The following is a 27559-nucleotide window of genomic DNA, read 5'->3' on the forward strand; positions in this document are numbered from 1 at the left end:
CTGTATCCCAGATACAAACTGAGAACCATACACTTCAGGAGCAGAGTGAAGGTCATGATCATCATGCAGGAAAGAAAGAAAAAGAAGTGAGGGCGTGTCCTAGTTAACATTGTTGAAAAACTGGATTGCCGTATTGTTAGTAAACAGAGTTATTGCTGGTGTGAAGGCTGCAAAAATGAGGAGAGAAGGAGATGATCATTTTTCAACATAACTGAATTCAGGTACTCTTGGACATTTTTGTTTTAGGAGCCAAATTTTGAACTCTTTGACGACATCATTTGTTCTTTGTAATTTTATTGTAACTTAAGAGTCCCAATTTTGAGCCTTTTTTAACTGGATTTCAGGAATACTTTTATTTTTCTTGTTCAATGTTGAGGTTTGCGCTCTTTATAACTTTAATTGAGATTGAGAAGAGAAAGTTATGATTTGTATAAGTTTTCATGAGCTTGTTTTCAGGTCTTCAAATTATTCATTTATACGAGGTTTTTTTAGTAAACCTTCATAGGTTTCATGATTTCATGAAAGTTCCCTACAGTATTGGAAATGCGACCCTACCCTCATTCCGTTAGAATCTCTACACTAGTGAGAAAAATATTAAGCCTGGGTTGAGAGCAAAGGCTGTTGGTACAAGTACACAACCATTTTTTTTTAGTTGTTGGAATTAGAGCAAAAAATCAGTCTGCAAAACCAGGCCCCTGCTTTCGTCTGTTTTCTATTCAGATATTTATATCCGTATTACGGGAATTTCACTGAAGTTTATGAAATTTTATCAAAATAATGTTCTTATTGAAAATGCAACGTCACTTTTGTAACATGAAACGATATTAATAATTCTTTACTTTGCATCATGGTTTTATGATCTCTTCCCTTACGATAAATAGTAATATTATGATCTTCTTTATCCCAAAATTACGAATGGTATAACCAGGGATACTTAGCAAAAGGTCCAATTAGAATTTGATGAAGAGGGGTTATTTTTAAGAGTTTAAGTGTATGTTTGGTAGCAGAAATTTTAATTATTTTATTCTCAAGCTACAACATAAAAAAATGTTTAATAAGTGATTGTAAAATAATTAATCATATCAAGTTATTGTTTCAGAGACAAGATATGGAACAATTATACTTCAGACTTTAGAGAAGAACTATGAAAGAAAAGAGAAATGAAACCAAAGAAGCCTTGAGAAGTAAGGCAAATTATGGAATGGATAATCATTTCAAAGTCTATTCACTTTTTCTACTTCAACTGCTTTCTCTTTTCTACTTGAATTGCTTTATCCTGTAACTCTTCTCTTTTATTATACAGCAAATTCTTTCTTCTTGTTGGCAATTTCTTTCTCTTATCATACACATTAAGAATAACTTTATTCCCATTTTCATGCTTGAAGAAATTCTTAACTCATAGTAGTCAAGAAAGAAAAGAACAACTTTTTTAATGATGGAATCAAGAAGCCTTGAGAGCAGGGGCAAAGCATGGAAGTATTCTAAGAGATGAATTACATACTATTCACTTCTCTTTCCTACATTCTATCCATCATTATTCATCCTTAATCTGTCTACAATCACAAACACACAAAATCAACATGGAAATTGTTTCTTCAATTGTCGGATCAATTGTAGAGAACATTTCCAGCCGCATGTTCGATGCAGGTGGCCGTTAGATTGGTTACCTGGTTAACTACAATGACAACATTGAAGCATTAAGGAAGCAAGCTCAGAAACTCAAGGCTACCAGAGGCACCATACAAGTGAGGATTGATGTTGCTGAAAGAAATAGAGAAATTATCTTACCTGATGTCAAATACTGGATATTAGAAGTTGATAATTCTCTACAGATGTTGAAAAGTTTTTGGAAGATGAAGTCAATGGAAACAAGAGGTGCTTCAAAGGGTGGTGCATCGATCTCAGATCGCGCTACTGGTTTAGCAAGGTGGCAAAGCAAAAGATATTAGCCATCTCTGAGCTCCAAGAAGGTGGCAATTTCCATACTCTTTCTCAGTCTGCTCCTCCTCCTCCTAGCATTATATCTCCGGCTGTGGGATTTTCTGGAATTTTCGAATCTAGAGAATCAATCAAGAATGAAATTATGGAGGCCTTAAAAGATGACAAGGTCAACATCTAAATTTTTATCAGCGTGGAGTTGGTAGACAATTTAGAAGGTATTCGAGGAAAAATTATGATCTCGCTAATGAGGTATGATTTCACGATTGGTGATTCCTTAAGAATTTGATAATTGGAAAAAACAGAGTTCTATATATCTGTGGTTAAAACATCTTTTTGATCTTGTAGAAGAGGGCTCAGTGAGTTGAAAAGTTTAAATAGAGGATCAGAAAATAAAATATCTCCTAAATACATTGGAAGGGATCAAACTTAATTCCAAAACTTAGGGAATAGTAATTTGGAACCATCCCAATTGGTTGAAATGTGATGGTGAACCCCAATCCAATCTTCATAAGCGAAATTTTGATGTTCGTAATGTGCAGCTTGCCAAACATTGTTCAAGTCATTGTTACAAGGTTTCAAAATTAGTAGCTTTGATGTATATGAATGTGAATCAGTGGTATATATATTCGATTGTGAAGAGCTTAAGGTTGCAAATGGAGAAAAAAAATGCTGCTCTCGTCATTAAGATTAAGATTTGCAAGATCTACCAAAGATGACGCATTTATGGAAGGGTGACACTATTCATAAACCTCTGCAACTTGAAGACAAAGTTTGTGGGATTCCAAACTTAATAAACTTTTTTCACAGCTTATTGCGCAATCTGTTTGTGGAAAAAATAGAGATAAAGTCGCGGCAATTTAGAGGAGCTCTTCATCTTCGAGATGAAAGAAGAAGAGGAATATGGGAAAAGAGTATAGTACACGGAGGATAGATCACACCACAACCTCCAAGTTTGGGAAACTTGATGATATAGAAATAGGGTTGCTCTAAATTGAAAACCTCTTCACCCGTTCATAGTCAAAAGCCTGGTGAAGCTTAGAAGGCTTAAAATAGTTGGATGCTCAACACTACATGAAATATCACAAATGGGAAGCAACAGTCAGATAGCACAGAGGATTGTGTTTCCTAGTTTGCTCCTTGTACCTGAAAGGTACATAACATTTTTGTTTTAGCTCAGGTTCATATTTATTGAATTCCCAGCTTTGGAGTATCTTCAGATTTAATGTCGAAATAGAAGATTTAGTTATGGAGAACCAATGACACCAAAGCTCAGCAAAGTCGTGATATATTATGAAGAACGATGGAGGGTGACCTAACTCCACATGTGCAACAAATGTTCATAAAAAGGGTATGTGAATTGATTGTTCATAGTTAACAATGAAAAATATTTTCACTATTGAAAAAAATGAAACTTTAAATGCAAAATATTATTTTTTTATTTTTAGCACCGAATGTTGATGCATAATTTTGAAAAAGAGCATTGATCAGAAAAATGTTTTTAGCTATGTGAATCTGAATTGCCATTCAAAACTTCAAATGTGTGTTTAATCTTTGAAAAATTTGTAAAGTTGGTCAAATACATAAATTTATCTAAAAATCTAATTTGTTTTGCAGGAGGAAAGAAGGCAAAAGAGGCAGATTAGTCAACAATCTAAAGGTATGAATCAATTGATTAATAAAAAAGAACTTACAATGATAAAAAAAAGGATAATATTAGGTAAATATCTCTTTTTGTTTAAAAAAAAAAAATTGATTGTTTGTGCTTATTATTTTGTTTGAATCACAATGACGATGCGACAACGATGATGATGATGATGACGATGACGACGATGACGATGACGACGACGACGACGACGCGATGAAGAAGAAGAAGAAGAAGAAGAGAGAGGAGGAGGTAGGTAATTGGATGGTATAAATAACATTATGTCTTGTCATTATTTATGTTGGGTTGTCTTAGTAAATTTTTATGTTGATGATGATGATGAAGCCCTGTTTTCATATGCATAGATGCTTCCAAATTTGGAATTTCGGGGAAAACAGAGCATTGACAGAAAATAAATCTGAATTGCCATTGAAAACTTGAAATTGTGTTTTAATGCTTGAAAATGATTTGGTATCATAACACATAGTATCTTCTTAAATTATGTTTAGTTGCACAAATATTTAATAAGTTGATATCTTAGTTGCTCAGATACATATATTATTGAAAAGATTGTTTGCAGAAGGAAAGAAGAGGCAACAGTTAGTCAACAATGTAAATGGTATGATCATGTTTGACTAATTCAATAACTTCTCTAACTAAAATGATTTTTTAAGTAGAATATATCATTATATAAAATTTCCTAGTAATTTGAGTTGAGTTTCAATAACCAAGTTACAGTTTTACATTGAAACAAAAAAGAGAAACAAGTTTCGCTTTCAAATATAATTAATTATTGTGCTATTATTTTGTTTGAATCACAAGAAGACACAACTGATGATGATGAGAAGAAGAAGAAAGAAGAAGAAGAAGAAGAAGAAAGAAGAAGCGAGCTGATGACAACGAGAAGAAGAAGAACAAGAGGTAGGTAATTAATGATGGTTTAAATTAAAATTAATGTCTTATTTGATGCTTTAAATATTAATGCATAATTTATGGGACTATAAACAGATATTATTGAGGATGGGTTGTTGAGTGTCTTAGTCAATATTTTATGCTCTCAAAACTAAAGGTATTAGAATAAAAAAGTATTCATATATAAGAATGAATGCTTTCAATAACCAAAAATCCTTGAGGAGAAATGTTTTAAAGGCTTAATATAAAGAAATCAAATTACCATAATTGGATGCAGGAAGGAAAAGAATAAGAAGCAAGGCGCAGAGAAGCAGAAGGATACCTGAAAATACTTCAACTTAGACTTGATTCTGCAATACTACTGGTATGAATCATATTTACCAACTGCAATATTCATCAAAATTTTGTATGATTAAAATGAAAATAACCTTAAAAAAGTTAATTTTATTTATTATAATATTGTTTGTAGAGGAATGCTAACATTGAGAAAGTATAACGAGTAAAGCGCAAAAGGAGACGATGTTTAATTTCTTCATTTCTAAGCTATGCAAGAGCTTTGGGAGTTTTATATAATACTCAATTCCATTGTAGATAAATAAAGTAGTTTGATGTGTGAATAATTATACTATTTATTTGAACAATATTTGGATGTAAAATACTTTTTTCTTCAACTGTTTGATTAATGTCATTTATTATGATCCTCGCCATAATCACAACATATATAGTTTGCTTAGATTCATGTCAGAAATTGTAATGGAAGATTTATGGGAAAACAGAGTATCGAATGGTTGAACAAAGTGATCAAATCCAAATGGGATTTTACCAGTTATACTTTATTGTGTAAATTTATTAGTATGTCTCATCAATATCATAAACAGGTGGGGAATTCAGTCTGGCAAGGTGGTAGCATAGGAGCTCTACACAATTATTTGAATATGGCTAGTTCAGGGGCGACCATTACTAGAAAAGAAAATGATGAATGGAAAATGACCCCTGATTGGATCAATTTTATTACATTTTTTAAGCATTTTTTATAGTACTATAAATACTTATAGTACATTGATTAATCTCAACCAGATTTAACTAAAACATTCTTCTTAACATTTGTTTGTGTGCTTATTATTTTGCTAGAATCGCTATGTTAAAATAACTTTGTTTTAAAATAAAATTTTAAATTAAGGTCTATACTGGTATATTAAATACATATTTTAGTTTAGAAATCATGGGGGTAAATTAATATTAAAGACAATTTATGGCGCAACTAGATATATCTTTGAAACCTAAAGGGCCAATAAGAGAATGGTAAGACCCGGGGGTCTTTAAATTTCCCAACAAGCCCCTTACAAAAGCTCACTGTTTCTCATCTGCAAGCGGCAATCGAGGCGCTTGATATTTATTTCCCGAAAGAACTGAAGAAGAAATTCTGTAGAACGCAGCGCGCAGCGGAGGCAATGGAAGAAACCTCGAACAAAGAAGATGCTGTCCTGTCGCTTTTCTCGACCGGCCTCTCGAGCAACAAGAGGAAAAGGTAAGTTTGATATATTTCTTCTTCGTTGTTATGTTTTGGTAATGCGAACTACGACGCTGTACGGTAGTGTTACCGGAATCCGAGGCTGGAAAAATTATTTTTTAAAAGATAAGTACTGTACTGGAAGAGAAAGTTTGGGACGGTGGCTTCCCTACATTGCTAGATGGTAAAGTTACCGGAGAACGTATGCAAGGACATGATTTTTCAAATATTTTTATTTTTTATTTTTTATTTAAGATAAGAAATTGGTGCGTTAGCACTTTATGTTCAGATTAGGATACAGTGGTAGCGTTACCGAATGAATTGTTTCATTTTTGTGGTTGTGTTGGACTGTAATGAAGTATACTATGCGATAAGAAATAAAATCTGATAATCTAAATGAAGGTACATTTACGCGTGTTTAAACTTTAACATTGTCAATCGTCTTGTGTAATGTATGTGATGAAAGCTTTGCTAGTAGCCTGCTGTGTAGTGTTAAAATTTACAAGTTATGATTGTATGATGTAATAGTTGAGTGGGAATTGGAGAGAATAAATGAATGATTTTGCAGGATGACTAAGTGGCACGATGATGAAATTGAAGAGGATGAGATGTTATAGAATCAGGATGCTCTTAAGAGGTATTGTTTTGCTCCATGATGTGAACCCTTCAAATTGACTAGGTTCTTTTCATGTTCCAGTGAGATAATTGTCAAGATTTTGATATACTAGAAAAGTGCTGTAATACTCATGGGAGTAAAAAATAGCATTCTCCCAGGATATAATTTTTTTTTTTTTTTAACTTTCTTTGTCAAATCCCAAAGTTAAATCAAATGAAAGCATTCGGGCATCTTTTACGAACAAATTTATTCTTTGTTCCTTTAATGGACATGCTCTATGGGAGTTGACTGGCGTGTCCATATGACGTTGTTGCACGTCACATGACTTTCAATAAAAATTGCTAATGGGTATAATATCTTAATCAGGATGACGGAGGAGAGAGAACAGTTTTGTTGGGTGTTCTATTGTCTATTTCACATCCTTAGGGAGGAATTAATTTCTGTAAGAAAGTGAGGTGATCAAGTTGTTGAGGTTAGGTTAGTGGAAAATTGACCAAATCCTGGTTGTCTATATTTTGATCTATCATTTTCTTTCTTATCTGTTGTGCGTAGATTGATATTCTTCCATCTCTTTCATTGTTTGTGTTTTTTCAGAAAATACTGAAGTGAACATGACTGGTTTGCAGGGCTTAAGAAATATGAGAGGTGGATCTGAGAAAAGGAAGCATTGGAGGTGTTTTGTAGCTAATAAGATTGGCACTCCGAGGGAACAGAATAATAGCTGATATGAACACAAAGGATTGCAGGGAACAGAAACTGATGGATTGCAGGGAACAAAAAACTGAAGTGAATGCAGAAGGGGGTGAGGGAAAGAACTGAAGTGAAATCTAAGTAGGGCAGGACGTAGAAACTGAAGTAATATCTAGAAAAAGGAATCGGAAAGGTGAGAAACAGATCTAGGTGAAGCTGGTGTGACCGCACGAGGGTGTTGAGAAATTTGATGGTGTGATCCTAGTGAACAGAATAAAGGGGATGATAGCAAGCAGGGGCTACTGGGTTGCAGGGAACAATAACTGAAGTGAATGCAAACATGTTTGAGGGAAAAAACCTGAAGTGAATGAAGTGTGTTGCGGGAACACAACTGAAGTGAATGCAGACGGGTTGCTGGGATTAAGAACTGAAGTAATGTAAATGGAGTTCAGCCATTTTCATGCTTAAAGAAATTCTTAACTCATAGTAGTTATGGAAAAAAAGAATTAACTTTTTAAGGATGGAATCAAGAAGCCTTGAGAGCAGAGGCAAAGGATGGATGTATTCTAAGAAATGAATTACATACCATTCACTTCTCTTTCCTACATTTTATCCATCATTATTCATCCCCAATCTCTCTACAATCAAAAATACACAAAATCAACAACATGGAAATTGTTTCTTCAATTGTCGGTTCAATTGCCGAGAACATTTCTAGCCGCCTGTTCGATGCAGGTGGCCGTCAGATTGGTTACCTACTTAACTCCAGTGACAACATTGAAGCATTAAGGAAGCAAGCTCAGAAACTCGAGGCTACTAGAGGCACCATACAAGTGAGGATTGATGCTGCTGAAAGAAACAGAGAAATTATCTTACCTGATGTCAAAAACTGGATATCGGAAGTTGATAATGTCTCTGTACAAGCTGAAAAATTTCTGGAAGATGAAGTCAATGCGAACAAGAGGTGCTTTAAAGGGTGGTGCATTGATCTCAGATCACGTTATCGGTTCAGCAAGGCTGCAAAGCAGAAGGTAGTGGTGATCATTCAGCTTCAAGATGATGGAAAATTCCAAACTGTGTCTCAGCCTGCTCCTCCTCCTCAGGGCATTATCTTTCCTGCTGTGGGATTTTCTGGAATTTTTGAATCTAGAGAATCAATCAAGAATGAAATTATGGAGGCCCTAAAAGATGACAAGGTCAGCATAGTGGGAATATGTGGGATGGGGAGTGTGGGTAAAACCACACTGGTGAAAAAAATTGCCAAACATGCCAAAGAAGAAAAAATGTATGATTTAGTTGTTATGGTGGTTGTGTCCCAGACCCCAAGTATCGTGAATATTCAAAAAGAAATTGCTTACAGGTTAGGTCTGACATCATTGTCAAACTCTCCTAAATCAGCAAGAGCAAGTTTGCTGTGGGAGAGAATTGAGAAGGAGAAACGAATCCTCATAATATTGGACGACCTGTGGGAAAGAATTCAATTGGAGGAGATCGGTATTCCTTTCGGGAAGGACCATGGAGGTTGTAAGATTGTGCTTACCTCTCGAAGCAAAAACGTGTGCGATCAAATGGACTGTGACAAGACATCTATTGTTGGAACTTTGTCAAAACAGGAGTCTTGGGCGCTATTCAAGGAGCTTGTTGGGATGGATGTTGAAAATTCTATTATAAGCCCAATAGCAAGAGAGGTAGCAGCTGAATGTGATGGCCTGCCGATTGCAATTGTTACCATAGCAAGAGCGTTGAAGAACAAAGACAAGCATGTGTGGATCGACGTGGCACGACAACTCAAAACGTCTACCCCAACAGACATCCCAGGGTTGCAAGGAAGTGTGATTTCATCTTTGGAGTTGAGCATCAAATATCTAGAGAATGAGGATGCGAAATCATTATTCTTCTTCTGTAGCTCATTTCCAGAGGATTTCAGAATTTCAATTGAAGTTTTAGTGAGATATGGAGCTGGTTTGAGGTGGTTAAAAAATGTTGACACAATGGACCATGTTAGACACAGAGGACATGCTATTGTAAGTTCCCTTATCTTTTCTTTTCTCTTGATTCATGAAAAAGATGACTATGATGATAAGGAGTATATTAAAATGCATGATGTTGTAGGTGATGTTGCACATATAATAGCACCTAAGTTCAACCAAATATTCTTGGTGAAAGCTGGCATTGGTTTGGAACAGTGGCCAGAAAGAGATACATTTGAAAGTCTCACATGTATCTCATTGATGTCAAATAATATTAAAGTTGTACCTAATGGGATTGAATGCCCAAAGTTGCAGTCTTTACTATTGCAAAAGAATCTCAAATTGGTTCTCCCTAACAATTTCTTTCAAGGCATGAAAGATCTTAGAGTTCTAGACTTGAGTGGAACTCTAATTCGATCACCACTACCCAGCTCACTTTCTTTGCTTGTAAATCTTAGAACACAGTATCTTAATGATTGTTATTTGGATGAGTTATCTATAATTGGGCATCTAAGAAACCTAGAAATTCTTAGCCTTTGTGGTTCTAAGATTTCGGAGATTCCCATCTCTTTTAGCCAATTAATTCATCTACGCCTATTAGATTTGAACAACTATATAGAGCTAACGCAAATAGCAGATGGCGTTATATCTGCTCTTTGTAAGTTAGAGGAGCTATATAATTTGAGACATCCTAGGTCTGCGGCTTTTGAAGATCAGTGGCATTGGACAAGAAGTGCCACCCTTACCGAGTTACAATACTTGTCTAGATTAACTAGCTTGAAAATTTTTATCCCAAACCAGGATCTTTTGCCTGACAATGACATGCCTTTCAAAAAGTTATCAAGCTTTACAATAATAATAGGTGCTGAAAACAATATGGAGGACTTTTTGCGGACTAAAAGATATTATTCAAGAAAAATTATGATCTCAGCTAATGAGGTTACGATTTTACGATTGGTTAATTGCCTTAATCATTTGGTAACTAGAAAAACAGAGTGTCTATTTATCTGTGGTTTACAAAACATCTTTCTTGACCTTGTAGATACAGGTCTCAATGAGTTGAAAAGTCTAACTGTGACTCATCAGGACGTAACATATCTCCTAAATATGTTGGAAAGGGAATCAAAGTTAACATTCCAAAACTTAGAGGAACTAGAAATCCGAGACCATCCCAACTTGGTTGAAATATGCCATGGTGAACCCCCAATCTAGTCCTTTGAAAAGCTCAAAATTTTAGTTGTGCATCAGTGCAACAAGTTGTTAAACATTGTTCCAAGTCATCTGTTACAAAGGTTTCAAAATCCAGAATCTTTTAAAGTACATAATTGTGAAGCAGTGGTATATATATTCGATTGTGAAGAGCTTAAGGTTGCAAATGGAGAAACAAAGTTGCTCTCGTCATTAAAGGATCTAGATTTGTATCATCTACCAGAGATGACACATATATGGAAGGGTGACACTCAATACATAGACCTCTGCAACTTGAATAGAATAAGTGTGCAAAGATGTCCAAAGTTAATTAAACTATTTTCTCCAGTGTTATTGCGAAGTCTTATTAGTTTGGAAGAAATAGAGATAATTTATTGCGAGAATTTAGAGGAGATCTTCATCTTTGGGATGAAAGAAGAAGAGGAATATGAGGAAAGGGGTATAGTACCATGGAGGAAAGATCACACCACAACCTCCCTAAGTTTGGGAAACTTGACTTCTATAGGAATAACGGACTGCTCTAAATTGAAAAACCTCTTCACCCCATCCATAGTCAAAAGCCTGGTGAACCTTAGACAACTTGAAATAGCTAGTTGCTCAACACTACATGAAATAATCACAAATGAGGAAGCATCAGCAGTACAGAGGATTGTGTTTCCTAGTTTGTCCTCCTTGTTGATTAGATGGCTAGATAACATTGCTTGTTTTAGCTCAGACCCATATTCTATTGAATTCCCAGTTTTGGAGACACTCAGGATATATAGATGTCCAAATATGAAGATCTTTGGTTATGGAGAACAACTGACACCAAAACTTAACAAAGTTTTGATTGATGGTTATGGTGAAGAAGAACGATGGATGGGTGACCTTAACTCCACAGTGCAACAATTGTGCCTAGAAGAGGTATGTGAATTGATTAATTGTTCATAGTTAACAATTGAAAATATTTTTACCATTTGAAAAAAATGAAACTTTAAATGCAATATATATATATATATATATATTTTTTCTTTTATTAGTAGATGATTGATGCATAATTTGGAAACAGAGCATTGATCAGAAAATTTGCACATCATAATACAAAATACATAATGTCTTCTTAAATTATGTTTAGTTGCAGAAATACTTAATAAGTTAAAACATTTTTTTTTGATTAATTCTGAATATAAGTTAAATTAAAGAAAAATATGTTTTTAGAGTATGTAAATCTGAATTGCCATTCAAAACTTGAAATTGTGTTTTAATGTTTGAAAATGATTTTGTATCACAATGTCTTCTTATATTATGTTTAGTTGCACAAATACTTAATAAGTTAAATCATGTTTAGTTGGTCAGATATATAAATTACCTAAAAATCTGATTTGTTTTGTAGGAGGAAAGAAGGAAACAGTTAGTCAACAATGTAGATGGTATGAATCATGTTTGAGTTGATTTTTCAATTAAAAGAAAAAAGGAAAATGTTTGGTAAATGTCTCTTTTTGTTTTAAAAAAATTAATTGTTTGTGCTTATTATTTTTTCTGAATCACAAGACGACGGAGATGATGATGATGATGATGATGATGATGATGATGATGATGAAGAAGAAGAAGAAGAAGAAGAAGAAGAAGATATAGAAGAAGAGGCAGCTAATCAATAGTATTTTTTTTTTTTTTTCAAATACTTATACTATTATGAACAAAAAAATTAGGTGTTTGTGCTCATTACTTTGTTCTAAAAGAATTAAATTAAATGATTAATTGTGAATATGAATTAAATTAAATTAAAGAAAATATCTTTGAAATTATGTTTTAGCCTTTGAAAATGATTTCTGTCTTCTTAAATTATGTTTAGTTAAATCACCATGTTTTGTTTTGCAGGAGGAAAGGTAGAAACGGTTCCTCAACAATGTAAATGGTATGAATAATGTTTGACTAATTCTATACCTGGGCAAGGGACCGGTCCCTTGCGGGCCCAGGCCTGGGCCCGTTTGGGACTGGTCCCTTGGGACTGGTCCCAAATGGGACCAGTCTCTCATGGGCCTGGGACCGGTCCCAGGCCCGTGAGAAAAATCAGACCGACATGCCTAGGCGTCCGGACTGACTGGTCCCAATGGGCCCAGGACCGGTCCTAGGACCGGTTCCATGGGGTTTGGCAAATTTTATTTTCCCCCTCATTTTTTTTTATATTTTGGGGCAAACGAAATTTTATAGGGGTTTGTAGTTATTTTTAGGGGTTGATTAGGATTTTCTCAAATTTAACTAGTAATATTATATAGGATTTAAAAATCACTTCACACCAAACCCTTAATAGTTACTTTTAAATTTTTGCAGACTAAATACGAGTCACTCAACCTTGTCATCTCTCCTGTCACCGCCCTTCTTTCACAATTAAGCTCAACTTCACAAATTTCATATTATTTTCTCGTTACAGCATTACCGAATTAGTCGTTCCGTGAGTCTTGCAATGACTGTCAAGACGGGCGACAAGGACCTCGTAAGCGCGACAGTGTGCACACACTGCTAGTCCCGAGAGAGAGCATGCGAGATACTTCGCCGGAGCGAGACATGGCTGCGCCGGTACGGCGGCCAGGGTCTGACTCGAGCGGAGCTAGGGCCCGTTGTGCAATCTGGTCGTGGAACCCGCGCGCCCGCCCCACCACCCATCTGCTGGACGAACCGGTCACGGCAGGGGAATCGTCGAACCTCTTCGGTCGTTCACAACATCAGCACCGACTCAGCCGGGATCTGTTGCCTGAGAAACGGTGATGACGCGAATGGGGGGAACGGGTCAAGGGTGAGAGGATCAATTTCGTCACCAGTCGCCAAGCAGGGCTGTGGTCCGGAAATCCAGTTCACACTAGAGAAGACTCGTGCGGCTCACGGGTGGGGGACGGGATCGAAAGTAAGTAGGTCATAGGGACCTTTGGACGTGTCGTAGTGTGGTTGTGTCATCAAGACTACACATGTGGTGTAATAGCCAAAACCCATCGTGTCAAGCCCTTTCACCTCTAGGGTCCAAGCGGTCATTACACATGTCGTGTGTGTCCATACGTCCACCGTGCGGAGGGACTGGTGTATCCTCTCAAGTGTGCGTAGACGGTGTTACAGAGGCTCGATGCGAGCTGGAATGCGCTAGCTACATGAGCGCCTGTCAACGTCGTTATATCCTGTTCCGCCACAGTACCCACCCGTAGGTTCAGCTCAAAACAAGAGGAGAGGAATAGGTCGGACTTGTGGCCCTAGGGAAGCCAGTAGAGTGCGTCGGGCTACAGCAATGCCCTAGCGCCGGAAGACAGTAACGGCCCCCGATGCGTGTGCCGCCTTGCCCGGCCATGGTGCCGCAACGTGCCATGGGGGCAATACTGCGGCCGGCAGAGAAACGAGAATACAGCCGCTACCCAGGGGGTAGAGGTGGTGTCATATAAAAGATCAGACAGGGCAAGTTCAAAGAAGCCTTTGTAAGGAGGGCATGCGTCCTACCAGTCATAAGCCGACCTCGTAAGGGTACGGACCGTGAACGACGATAATGTAACCGAGATCGATTAAACCCGAAGCCAGAAAGAAGGGAAGAGCGAACCAAGAGGCGCTTAGCAGTGTGCGGTCATACTGAAACAATTGTCACTGAAACATGGTATCAGGTGCTGGATGGATAGAACAAGTTTTAGCAATGAACGAAAATATCTAACACTAAATGAGAGTGGATAATAAATACCACGTAAGAAGTTGAGCAGCATAAAAAATTGTGAAGAAGATAAAAAAGGCACAAACCCCCCAATCATCATAATCGACAACTTCCCTGGGAGGTCTTCGGCGGTTGACGAAATCTGTAATTGTTGCGCGTGGCAAAGCTCCAACATCATAGTAGAGTTCCAACGGATAGGCATGTCTGTACTAACTTCAAAGGTCGAACCGTGGGTCCTCTTGCTACAATATTTGACGTACTCCTCCATCTTTTATTGCTACCGCCAACGATAAATCGAAGACTTACGCACCTCTCATCCTGAATGTATAGCATCTAAACTCTGCTTTAACTATCAAATTGATATGTGACAAGCACATCTCTGGTGAAAATTTGCCTTCACCAAGCGGATCCATTTCTTTTCAAATAAAGATATGTCGTGGTGTTAGCAGCTGCATATCAAGCGTTAGCGCTACAACTCTATCAGTTAATAAATATTCTTGCAAAACTTCAAGAATCGTAAAATAAATAGTTTGCACTATGTTTTTCATATAATGGTTTAAAACCTATCAATTTTGTTGTAAACCCCAATTATGATCTAAGAAATGTACTGTAACAGTTAAAAATCGGTTTTTGATCTACAAGCCCATATGTCGATGTAAGTGCAATAGATATATTCTTAAAATTTTGAAATTCGATTTTAAGTTTATTATTTTTTTGTTTAAAAGTTTTGTATATCTCTTCTACTTGTAGTTCTACTAAGGGGTATATGCTGGACAAAATGCAGTTTTAATAATCATTAACAAAAAAGGATTTTCAGAAAACAAATGGGAGATTCTGTAGCAACTATATATCTTGCTATTTCCCTCGTGCAACATGTGTATTGTATTGCCATGTTGGAGAGTTGAGAATTGTGGATTAAAATTAAGTTGAGTTTGAATTTGTCTACCTGATCCGCTTGAAGATGCATTATTGGGGATGCTTCTTCTCTACGTGTCGTCGCATCGTCGAAGTCCATTCTCAGCCCCAATAATGGTTCCACATAAATTACATATCCCACACGATTCTTCCCCCTCCCCATTTGTCTTTGGCCATTTTGATTTGTGAAGTATCGCCAGACACGGACAAGACCCTCTTTATGGTCGGGGGGTTGGGCTATGTCCGTGCCCGTTGACGCGCAGCTCACATGTGTTTGGCTACACCTCGTCCCGACCAAAGTAGTTGTGGAGTTACAGCTGCATCCTCTGGAGAAATGGTTGAAAATGGATTGAAGGCTTCAATTTCTTCGGTGGATGGAACGTAAAACTCATTTGGGGAAGACATTATAAATTATGATAAAATAATAATAATTAAATGAAAAGAAATTAAATAATAATATGAAATTATGATATATTGAAAATAGATAAAAAATTGAATAATATATAATTATAATATAAATTGAATGAGAATTGATTGAGATTTGGAGTAGAGAGACTGAGACTTGAGAGAATGAAAGAATGAGAGATTGGTGTGAAAAAATAAAAGGTTTTAGGGTTATTATAGTGTGGTTGTGGGGGGGAAAATGAAAAAAAAAAACTTATATTATATAAATAATAAATGTAACCGTTGGCACTTGGCAGTTACCGTTGGCTGCCAACGGTTATAAATTAAAATATAACCGTTGGCAGCCAACGGTTATTCTTTGTCTTTTTTTAATTAATTTTGTAAAATTTCATTTTAGTCCTTGAATTTATACTTATTTTAGGGGGTTTAATATAATTTTACAAAGGATTAAATTGATAAAAGAGAAAAAACTTTTGGGCCCAGGCCTGGGACCGGGCCTTGGAGGAGGGCCCGGGCCCTCCTCCTTAGGCGGACTGGTCCTCCCAAGGACCGGTCCTAGGACCGGTTTTTGGAGCTGGGCTTTTGGGCCCGGTCCCAAATGCCTAGCTCTAACTAATTCAATAACTTTTCTAACTAAAATTATTTTTCAAGTACAATATAAGTTATTTGGCATGAATCAATTGATTAACATTATATAAAGTTTCATGGTAATTTGAGTTGATGTTTCAATAACGAAATTACAGTTTTACATTGAAACAAAAAAGAGAGAAGTTTCACTTTCAAAAACTTATATTTATCATTCTGTTAAGATTTTATAGTTGTAATTGCATTTTCAAATGTTTCTTAGTTTTGAAATCTAAATTAACATTAGGTTGAATTCTACTTCGTCTCATTATAAACAATAAAAAAGAACTTATAATAATAATGATTAAAAAAAAGAAAAATATTAGGTAAATGTCTCTTTTTGTTTTTAAACAGAAATTAATTGTTTGTGCTTGTTATTTTATTTGAATCACAAGAAGACAGTGATGACGATTATCCATGACCATTATGGCAAAGAAGAAGAAGAAGAAGAATTAATGATGGTTTAAATTAACATTAATGTCTTGTCATTATTTTGTTATTTTATTTGACGGTTTAAATATTAGTATATAATTTATAGGGACTATAAAAGAGATTACTGAGGATGAGTTGTCTTAGTAAATATTTTATGTTATAAAGAACTAAAGGTTTTGGAATAAAAAACTATTCATATATAAGAATGAATGCTCACAATAACCTAAAATCCATGAGAAGAGTAAATAGCTTCAATATAAAGAAATCAAACCGTAATTGCAGGAAATGGAAAAGAATAAGAAGCAAGACGCAGAGAAGTCATCAGGACTACCTGAAAATATGGTATGAATAACGTTCACCAAAATTTATCCAAATTTTTAATCGTTACTGCCAATTTGAGTTAATTAGTTAATATTGTTTTGTAGAGGAAGGCTGACATTGAGAAAGTATAAGGAACAAAGTGCAAAAGGAGACGATGTTTAATTTCTTCATTTCTAAGCTATGCAAGGGCTTAGGGATGTCTATATAACAACTCAATTCAATTGTGGATAAATAACGGATTTTTGATTGTTGTAAATAATTATACTATTTGAACAATATTTTGATGCAAACTACTTTTTCTTTCTTCAATTGTTTGATTCATGATCGTTTTATTAGGATCCTTACCATAATCACAACATATATAGTTTGCTTAGATTCATGTCAGAAAATTGTGATGGAAGATTCATGGGAAAGCAGAGCATCGAATGGTAAAACAAAGAGATCAAATCCATTAGTCGGAAAAAGCAAACAAGCTGAACAGGAAATGAGATTTTCTTAAAAGGTATATCTACCAACTTTATATTTTTTGGTGTAATATTGGATTATTTAAGATTCTCATTGCAAGTTTTATTATTTATGTCTCATCGATATCATAAATAGGTGGGAATATCAGTCCGGCAAGGTGGCAGGTTGACGGTCAATTAGCATAGGAGCTCGACACAGTTATAGGCGAGTTTGGGCACCGAAATTTAATTCATAAACTACCTATTTAATTTATTTGAATATGGATGTTGCAGGGCCGACCATTACTAGAAAAGAAAATGATGAATGGAATCAGAAGAAAGTTGAATGCTTGATGTATGCAGGCGACCTACAATGTATAAGGTTATTTCCTAATCAGCCCTCAGTACTTTTAATTGTTTCAATTATTTAAAATATTATTATTCATAATTTTCCGGCTTTATTTTCAATGAGTACTTTTGTTAAATGTTATTCAGGTACGTCAAATATTGGAAGCAGATAACAAAGCATAGAATGTTCAAAACCTTGAGAACAGGTATGTAACACAAGTACATGTTTTAGCATTGATTAATTGCGATGTTAATTTGTTGGTAACATATTAATTAATATTATATATATGGTACAAAAGAATATCGTTGTATATAGTTTATCAGAATCTGTAATGTATCAAACACAATTCTCCTGTTCTTGGAGAGTCATCTTTAACATGAGAAGAGAATCATAAAAGAGCAGAAAACGTAATCTAACATTATTATTATTTAATTGTTTATTCTAATTTTAATGGCTTAAATTAGTGTTGAATTGGTGAAATTAAATCTTAGATTTGGTTAGATTTTGACTTTAAATCATGACAGATGAAGAATTGAGAGCTTTTGGCTACTTTAATTAATTTTTTTTCAATTGCAAACAGTTTATTTATCTTAATTCAATTACATATATATAAAATTGAGTTAATTAAAGTTTAGTGTGTATGAAATTATGTTTTGGTTTTTTTATATTTTTAAAAATATTGAAAATATTGAAAAAAGTGAAAAATAAATACGCATTCAATATGTTTATTTGAAAACGCAGAAATTTTTTTTTTTTGAATTATTTGATAAAAGTAAATTTAGTTTTAAAATAAAAATTTTAAGTTAAGGTCTATACCCTATACTGACTTATATATTAAATACATATTTTAGTTAAGAAACCATAGGGGTACACTTGATAGTAAAGACAAATTTAAGGGGAGAAATAAGTCACTGAAACCTAAAGGGTCAATATGAAAAGAGGAAGACTCGAGGGTCACTAATATTTTCCAGAGCAAACCCCTTTCAAAAACTCCACTGTTTCTCAGTAACCAAACAGCTTCTCTTGTCCCTCTCGCTTAGGGGTGAGCGGTTCTGGGTACCCTGCATTTTCTGGGGGAACCAGAACCGGAATCGCACAGTGCAGGTTCCCAAAAAAAGGAACCGGAATCGGAACCGCACAGTGCAGGTTCTTCAATTCAAGGAACCGGAACCTAAAATGCAGGTTCCGGTTCCTTTCCAGGGTACCCTATAAAAAATCAATTACCCCCCTATTAGTTTAAAAAATAACAAAAATACCTTATAAGTTTACAAATACCCTTACAAATTTCATTATTCATTCATTTGTGTCCAATGTAACTCATAACTGTAATTCTAAGACACTTGAATTCAATCATCATCACAATTCACATAAAATTCGTCAATCAAAACCAAAACACAAACAATTCTTACACAATTCACATAAAATAAATTATTATATTTATAAATTTACTAATTTATGTTATAATTGGTCAATTGGGTATTTATAATATACCAAATATAATTTAGTAAATTTAATATTAGAAACTAGTAATATATAATTAATAAGTGACATACTACAAGTAAATTATAAGTTATAATAATAAGTGATTATACTATAATGTAAATTGTACTGTTATATTAATAAGTAATATACTATTTATTATGTAATATTATAATTAATTAAATTGTTAATCTTTAATAAGTATTGTAATATTTTTATAATAGAATGTTATATTAATTAAATAATTACCATAAATTATAATATAATGGTATAATTAATAAAATTATAATAATTTGATTAAGTATGTGTAAATTAGTAAATTACTAATGTTTATATAAGTCATAATCAATAAGTAATCATATTATGTATGTTATATAATAGATGATCATACTATAATAGTATAATGTAATGTTATAATGAATTAAGTAATCATACTATAAATCTATAATTTAATATTAATTAATTAAATTTCAAATCATTTGATTAATATACTAAGTTTATAATGGAATATTATAATTGATTAAGTAATCATATAAATTATAAGGTAATGTTATAATTAATTAATTTTAATAGTTTAATTAAGTGATATATAATATAGTAAATTAGTAAATACTAATGTTTTAATGTAATGTTATAAATTCATAACTAATTATGTAATTATGTAATCATTTAACTATGTAATGTTATAATTAAGTAAGTGATCATAATATATAATGTAATATAATAATATTATATTTATTGGTAATTATTTAAATATAATGTAATGCTTAATTAATGTTTATAATGAATGTTTATAAGGTAATGTTATAATTAATTAAATTTATCATTAATTAAATATTGTGCTAATATTATGTAGTAAATGTGAATTACTAATGTTAAAAATAATATCATAACTCAAATCAATTAAGTAATATTTAATTATAATGTTTATTAATTATATGATCACTATAATAGTATAATGTAATATTATAATGAATTAAGTAATCATACAATGTTTATAATGTAATGTTATAAATTCATAACTAATTATGTAATTATGTAATCATTTAACTATGTAATGCTATAATTAAGTAAGTGATCATAATATATAATGTAATTAAATAATATTAATTTATTTGAGTAATATTAACTATAAGTAATGCTTAATTAATGTTTAAATGAAATGTTTATAAGGTAATGTTAAATTAATTAAATTTCTTATCATTTAATTAATATTGTGCTAATATTTATGTAGTAAATTAGTAATTACTAATGTTTAAAACATAATATCATAACTCATAATCAATTAAGTAATCATTTAATTATATAATGTATATAATTATATGATCATACTATAATAGTATAATGTAATGTTATAATGAATTAAGTAATCAATATAAATCTATAATTTAATATTATAATAATTAAATTTAATCATTTGATTAATATACTAATGTTTATAATGAATGTTATAATTGATAAATCATATTAAAATATATAAGGTAATGTTATAATAATTAAATTTTTAATCGTTTAATTAAGTAATGTAATATATGTAAATTACTAAATTACTAATATTATAACGTAATGTTATAAATTCATAACTAATTAAGTAATTTGTAATCATTTAACTAGTAATGCTAAATTAAGTATAGTGATCATAATATATAATGTAATATAATAATTATAATTTAATTGAATAATTATAACATAATGTAATGTTTAATTAATGTTTATAAGGTAATGTTATAATTAATTAAATTTCTTATCATTTAATTAAGTATTGTGCTAATGTTTATGAAGTAAAATTACTAATTACTAATTTAAAAAAATAAATCATAACTCATAATCAATTAAGTAATCATTTATTATGTAATGTTATAAATTATAGATCATACTATAATAGTATAATGTAATGTTATAATGAATTAAGTAATCATACTATAAATTATAATTTAATATTATAATTAATTAAATTTCAAATCATTTGATTAAATACTAATGTTTATAATGGAATGTTATAATTGATTAAGTAATCAATTATAAATATATAGGTAAGTTATAATTAATTAAATTTTAATCGTTTAATTAAGTAATGTAATAATATAGTAAATAGTAAATTACTAATGTTTATATATAATGTTATAAAATTCATAACTAATATATAATTATGTAATCATTTAATTATGTAATGCTATAATTAAGTAAGTGATCATAATATATAAGTAATATAATAATATTATAATTTATTTGAATAATTATTTAACTATAATGTATGCTTAATTAATGTTTATAAGGAATGGTATAAGGTAATGTTATAATTAATTAAATTCTTCTATATTAATTAATATTGTGCTAATATATGTAGTAAATTAGTAATTACTAAGTTTTAAAACATAATATCATAACTCATAATCAATTAAGTAATAATTTAATTATGTAATGTTATATTAATATATGATCATACTAAAAGTATATGTAATGTTATAAGAATTAAGTAATCATACTATAAAACATAATTTATATTATATTAATTAAATTCAAATATTTGATAAATTAAGTTTATAATGGAATGTTAATTGATTAAGTAATCATATTATAAATAATAGGTAATGTTATAATTAATTAAATTTTAAATACGTGTAATTAATGTAATATATAGTAAATTAGTAAATTACTAATGTTTATATGTAGTTATAAATCATAACTAATATGTAATTATATAATCTTTAACTATTTAATGCTATAATTAAGTAAGTGATCATAATATAAATGTATATATAATTTATAATTAATTGAGTAATTATTTAACTATAATGTAATGCTTAATTAATGTTATAATGAAATGTTTATAAGGTAATGTTATAATTAATTAAATTTCTTATCATTTAATTAAGTATATGCTAATGTTATGTAATAAATTGTAATTACTAATATTAAATAATGACATAATCAATTAAGTAATTATTTAATTATGTAATGATATAATTATTTATAATATACTATAATGTAATGTTATAGTGAATTAACTATTAAGTAATCATACTATAAATTTTTAATGTAAATTATAATTAATTAAATTTTTAATCATTTAATTAAATTTGTACTAATTTATAATAAAATGTTATAATTGATTAAGTAATTATACTATAAATCTATAACTAAATTAATAAATTTCAATTATAAGTCAATTAATTAACTATTTAATTATGTTATAACTTATAAGTCAATTAAAAGTAGTAATCAATTAAGTAAGCTATAATTATATACTAAAAATCAATTAAGTAGTTATAAAATTATAATAATTAAGTATCATTTAACATAATGTAATGTTATAATTGATTAAGTATGATATTAACTAGTAATTAAATTATAATATTATCAATTTATCATATATAATTAAATTACTAATTTATTATAGATATACTTAGAACTGATAATTGAAGTAAATAACATAATATATATTACTCAATCAAATATACTATTTTACAAAAATAATTCTTTTATAACATTAAAAATGTAAAACACTTTTAATTGGATCATAATTCCAACTATTCACTTAATTGATCAAAACTTTAATATTAATGTATTATAATTATTAAGCTTATATGGTGTAATATATATGTATAAGTATAATTGTATTGTATATTTATTAATAGGTTATTCTAAAATTTAAATTTTTTATTTTAAATTTTTTTATGTAAATAATAGAAACTCCCCATTATTACATTTCACAAATATTTCATTATAGTCCAGGTTCTAAAATAGGTTTTTAAACAGGTTCCAAAATAGGTTCCAAACAGATTCCAAAACAGATTCCAAATAGGTTCAAAACAGGTTCAAACAGGTTCTAAAATAGGTTCCAAACAGGTTCCAAACCGGGTACCCCCTACAAGTTCCAAACAGGGTACCCTTTTTACAGGTTCCGTTCCTCCACATGCAAGAACCGGAACCGGAACCGGAACCGGAACGCACAGTAGCAGTTCCAAAAAATTGGAACCGGAACCTACCCGTACAGTGCAGGTTCTGGGTAGGTTCTGGTTTCGGTTTCGGTTCTTATCCCCGGTTCGGTTTAACGCTACCCGTGCTCACCGTCTCGCTCTCCTTCTCGATCTTTCTTCTTCCTTAGTTGATCTACGGGTCGTCAGTTTCGCCGTAAGTCATTTAAGAGTCGGCTGGAAAACCTAGAAATTTTATCTGCAAGTGACAATCGAGGCGCTCGTATTTATTTCCCGAAAGAACTGAAAAAAGAATTTCTGTAGAAGCCGCAGCGGAGGCATGAAGAAACCTCGAGAAGAAGATGCTGGCTGTGTAGTGGTAAAATTCACAAGTTATGGTTGATGATGTGATATCTTGAGTGGGAATTGGAGAGATAAAATGAATGATTTTTCAGGATGACTAAGCTGCTCGATGATGAGATTCAAGAGGATGAGCTGTTTTGAAATCAAGATGCTCTTAAGGAGGTAGTAGATTATGCATTATTCAAAGCTTATCTTTGAATTTGAAATCTGCTCTTTTATTTTGTGGATAGAGAGTCTACCACTTAATCTTTAATATTAATAGTTTAATTGAGTGTTCCATTTGTATTTTCTTTGCATTCAGTTTTCTGTTGTGCTTTTGCAACTTTTTCATTGGTAGATCATGATGATCTGGTTCTGAAAATGAAGCAACAAAATGATATTTCTGCTAACAAGAGGACTACTTGTAATGATGTGGTTGGAGTGCTTCTCTAGAAGAAGCTTTCAAGTAAATTGTGTTTTTTTTTTTTTTTTTTTTTTTTTTTTTGGATAAAAGCAGCTAAAAGGAGATGTTTGGGAAAGCACTTACTGAGTGATTTTAACTCTTTAATTGCATTTCTAACAAAATAAGTGCAACAATTGTTTTTTCACGATGGATGGGCGGTTTTAACTCCAAAGTGCTACAAGTTTTACTATGACACACTAAAGTGCTACAAGTTTTACCATGACACACGATGTGTGTGTGTGTGTGTGTTTTTTTTTTTTTTTTAAGGAAGAGAATGATAATAATTATGTAGAGGGCTGATGAGTTTGATAGTGACTTTGATGAAGACGTGAGTGTGTTCTGTTATATTGAGACATTCATCTGTTTTTCGGTGTTGTGCTTTTCGCAGATTTTGTATTTTTTGTCCTACACTATTAGAGTATCTTTATTATCTGATTTGACTTACACTTGTTGGTGTTAGGAACCTGAATCTTTGACCTCTTAGTTGAAACTAAGGGCCTATACCACTCAGTTCAATTCATGGGCTTACATTAAGGTATTTGTATAGTTACATTATTGGGCCCTTGATTTCTTTAGTGTTTCTACAATTATGGTTCTGGTGCCACGTTTGTCTATCTACAATACCAGGAAGGGACTCTCTGTACACAATGTTACACAGTTTGTAATTTGTGATCCTATAAGTTGGCATGAATGTTTATCCAGTCTTTTATATTTTTTCTATCTTTAGCCAGTAAAAAGGAAAAAGGAAGGAGAGGAGAAGAGGATGACCCAAGAAGAGATGCTTCTGGAAGCAGCTCAGACAGGTTAGGTTATAGCAGCACATGGTATTTAATATCATCTCATGAATTTCTGGAATTATGGACCATTTCCTTATACGAGCTCAACTTTAATGGTGTGAACTGTAATTTTGTAGAGTTCATGAAATTGAGGAACTTAGAATGTAATTTAGTGGGAGAGGAGGAAGTTAAGAAAAGAGCACTAGTACACAAAGCTGTCTATGGTGGCCCACAGATACGATATTTGTCAAATGATGGTAAGCATTCTCTGATTTGTTATTGATCTGAGTTCTTCACTTTAAAAGTGATCTCCAACTATAGATTGTACACTGTTGTTAGTATTGAAAGTGTTTTATACTTATTTATAAATTTCTCGTACAGATTATTCATATCTAGAATTCAGTAAAGGCGCATCCTCTCAGTCAGAGATCTCAACCACGTCTGTTCCTTGTAAGTTCATCGTATCTAAGGTGGTTGCAAGCTAATATTTTTGGAAAAAAATGCTCGTAAGGCATCAACTGAAAATGTGTAACTGTCAACATCTCCTGCAGAGCTTGTAACTGCCAATGACTCAATTTTCTTCTAGTTATGCTTTTTAATCTCAATTATTCAATTATGTGGCCTTCTGAAGTTGCTATAAATATACAGGCCCCTGCATGAATTAATGATTCCCCTCCACAGGGTTGCAGCCTTCCTAGGATGGGCTGTAGTGATATAATCATTGCAGATTTTTAAGTGGATAGAAACTGCAATAGCATGTAAAGTACCAAATTATTATTTAAAAAGAAACTATCTTGTAAAATCTGGCTTTATAATGTTCATCTAATTTTCCAGGCTCTCTTCATGTGCACTGAATTGCTTCATCAAAAATTAAACGTCAAAAATCCCATTCTCCCCTAACTTTGTTTTTATTCATGGAAACCAAATGCATAGACTTCTGAAGTTCTACCGTTAAAGTTCCATCATCCATGATCAACACATTAGTTTGCAAAAGAAGAGCTTGGATTGGCTCACCTTAGTCACCTGAATTTTTTTATTTTCCAATATGGTTTTGTGAAATGTATTTACCTGTATTTTGTATTTCATAAGCCTGATGTTCTTTGGTGCAGTGATGATTTACTTGAACATTTAGTAAGTGCATGCTCTTGATTTTGTTCTTTGATATGTCTTTCCAGATCCAGGGAAGGCTGTCTGTGCAGTGACCGAATTGCCTGCTAGGTAAGAGTTATAATGGCATTTGTCTTAAAACCTTGCTGGCAACTTAGAAATGCATGCAAAATTTTTCGATGTGAGGATCTTTTTCGAGAGTACAATCAAATATTCGAGGAAAATTATGATCTCCACTAATGAGGTTATGATTTCATGATTGCTTGATTGTGTTAAGAATTTGGTAATTGGAAAAACAGAATATCTATATATCATTGGTTTGGAAAATATGTTTCGTGAACTTGTAGATAGTGGTCTCAATGAGTTGAAAGGTTTAATAATACGTGATCAGAATGTGATGTATCTCCTAAATACATTGGAAGGGGCATCAAACTTAACATTCAAAAACTTAGAGGAACTACAAATCTGGAACCTTGCCAACTTGGTTGAAATATGTCATGGTGAACCCTCAACCTAGTCCTTCAATAAGCTAAAATCGTTATTTGTGCTTAAGTGCAACAGGTTGTCAAACATTGTTCCAAGTCATTTGTTACATAAGTGTGGAAAGATGCCCAAAGTTAATTAAACTATTTTCACCAGCTTTATTGCAGAGTCTTATTTGTTTGGAAGAAATAAGGTTATGGGATTGCAAGAATTTAGAGGAGATCTTCATCTTCGGGACGAAAGAAGAAGAGGAATATGAGGAAAAGGGTATAGCACCATGGAGGAAAGATCACACCACAACCTCCCCAAGTTTGGGAAACTTGACTTCTATAGACATAATGAGTAGCTCTAAAGTGAAAAACCTCTTCAGCCCGTCCTTAGTCAATAGACTGGTGAAGCTTAGAAGCCTTTGCATAGTTGGATGCTCAACACTACATGAAATAATCACAAATGAGGAAACATCAGCAATACAGAGGATTGTATTTCCTAGTTTGTCGTCTTTGCGCCTTGGAGGTCTCGATAACATTGTTTATTTCAGCTCAGGCTCATATTCTATTGAATTCCCAGCTTTGGAGTCTCTTTGGATTTATGAATGTCCAAATATGAAGATCTTTGGTTATGGAGAACAATTGACACCAAAACTCAACAAAGTTATTATTGATTATCATGATAAAGAAGAACGGTGGAGGGGTAACCTTAACTCCACATTGCAACAGTTGTTCATATAACAGGTATGTGAATTGATTAGTTATACATAATAAACAATTGTAGATATTTTTACTATTTTAAAGAAAATGAAACATTAAATGCAAAATATATTATTTTTTCTTTTATCAGTGGATGATTGATGCATAATTTGGAAAACTTAAGGGGAAAACAGAGCATTGATCAAAAAATATGTTTTTAGACTATGTAAATCTGAATTGCCATTCAAAACTTGAAATTGTGTTTTAATGTTTGAAAATAATTTTGTATCATAATATCTTCTTATATTATGTTTAATTGCACAAATACTTAATAAGTTAAATCATGTTTAGTTGTCAGATACGTAAATTATCTAAAAATCTGATTTGTTTTGCAGGAGGAAAGAAGGAAACAGTTAGTCAACAATGTAGATGGTATGAATCATGTTTGAGTTTATTTTTCAATTAAAAAAAAAAAGGAAAATATTTGGTAAATGTCTCATTTTGTTTTAAAAAAATTAATTGTTTGTGCTTTTTATTTTTTCTGAATCACAAGAAGCCAGAGGTGATGATGATGATGATGATGATGATGATCCATAGTATTTTATTTGAATCACAAGAAGACAGTGATGATGATGATCCATGGTGATTATGATGAAGAAGAAGAAG

General features: G+C 32.3%; 1 protein-coding gene across 1 annotated transcript; it reads left to right on the forward strand.

Moving 5' to 3' along the window:
• The first annotated feature begins 7979 nt into the window (after nt 1-7979).
• Nucleotides 7980-26935, forward strand: LOC116135128 (disease resistance protein SUMM2-like). The gene is made up of 11 exons (XM_031420833.1): nt 7980-10476; nt 10588-11393; nt 16810-16869; nt 17185-17276; nt 17787-17845; nt 23737-23813; nt 24569-24644; nt 24755-24874; nt 24999-25067; nt 25793-25835; nt 26401-26935. Exons 1-11 carry the CDS (start codon nt 7980-7982, stop codon nt 26933-26935), a joined length of 4434 nt encoding a protein of 1477 aa, XP_031276693.1.
• The last annotated feature ends 624 nt before the right edge of the window (nt 26936-27559 follow it).

The sequence above is a fragment of the Pistacia vera genome, unplaced genomic scaffold (genome assembly GCF_008641045.1).
Source record: "Pistacia vera cultivar Batoury unplaced genomic scaffold, PisVer_v2 Contig294, whole genome shotgun sequence".
Lineage (NCBI taxonomy): Eukaryota > Viridiplantae > Streptophyta > Magnoliopsida > Sapindales > Anacardiaceae > Pistacia > Pistacia vera.

Excerpts from the sequence above, each read along its gene's own strand:
- LOC116135128 (XM_031420833.1), top strand. The coding sequence starts at position 7,980 with ATGGAAATTGTTTCTTCAATTGTCGGTTCAATTGCCGAGAACATTTCT. Across the intron at positions 11,394-16,809 it reads AACAATTGTGCCTAGAAGAG|GAAATGGAAAAGAATAAGAA; the intron begins GTATGTGAATTG and ends CCGTAATTGCAG. Across the intron at positions 24,875-24,998 it reads ACGATATTTGTCAAATGATG|ATTATTCATATCTAGAATTC; the intron begins GTAAGCATTCTC and ends TTTCTCGTACAG.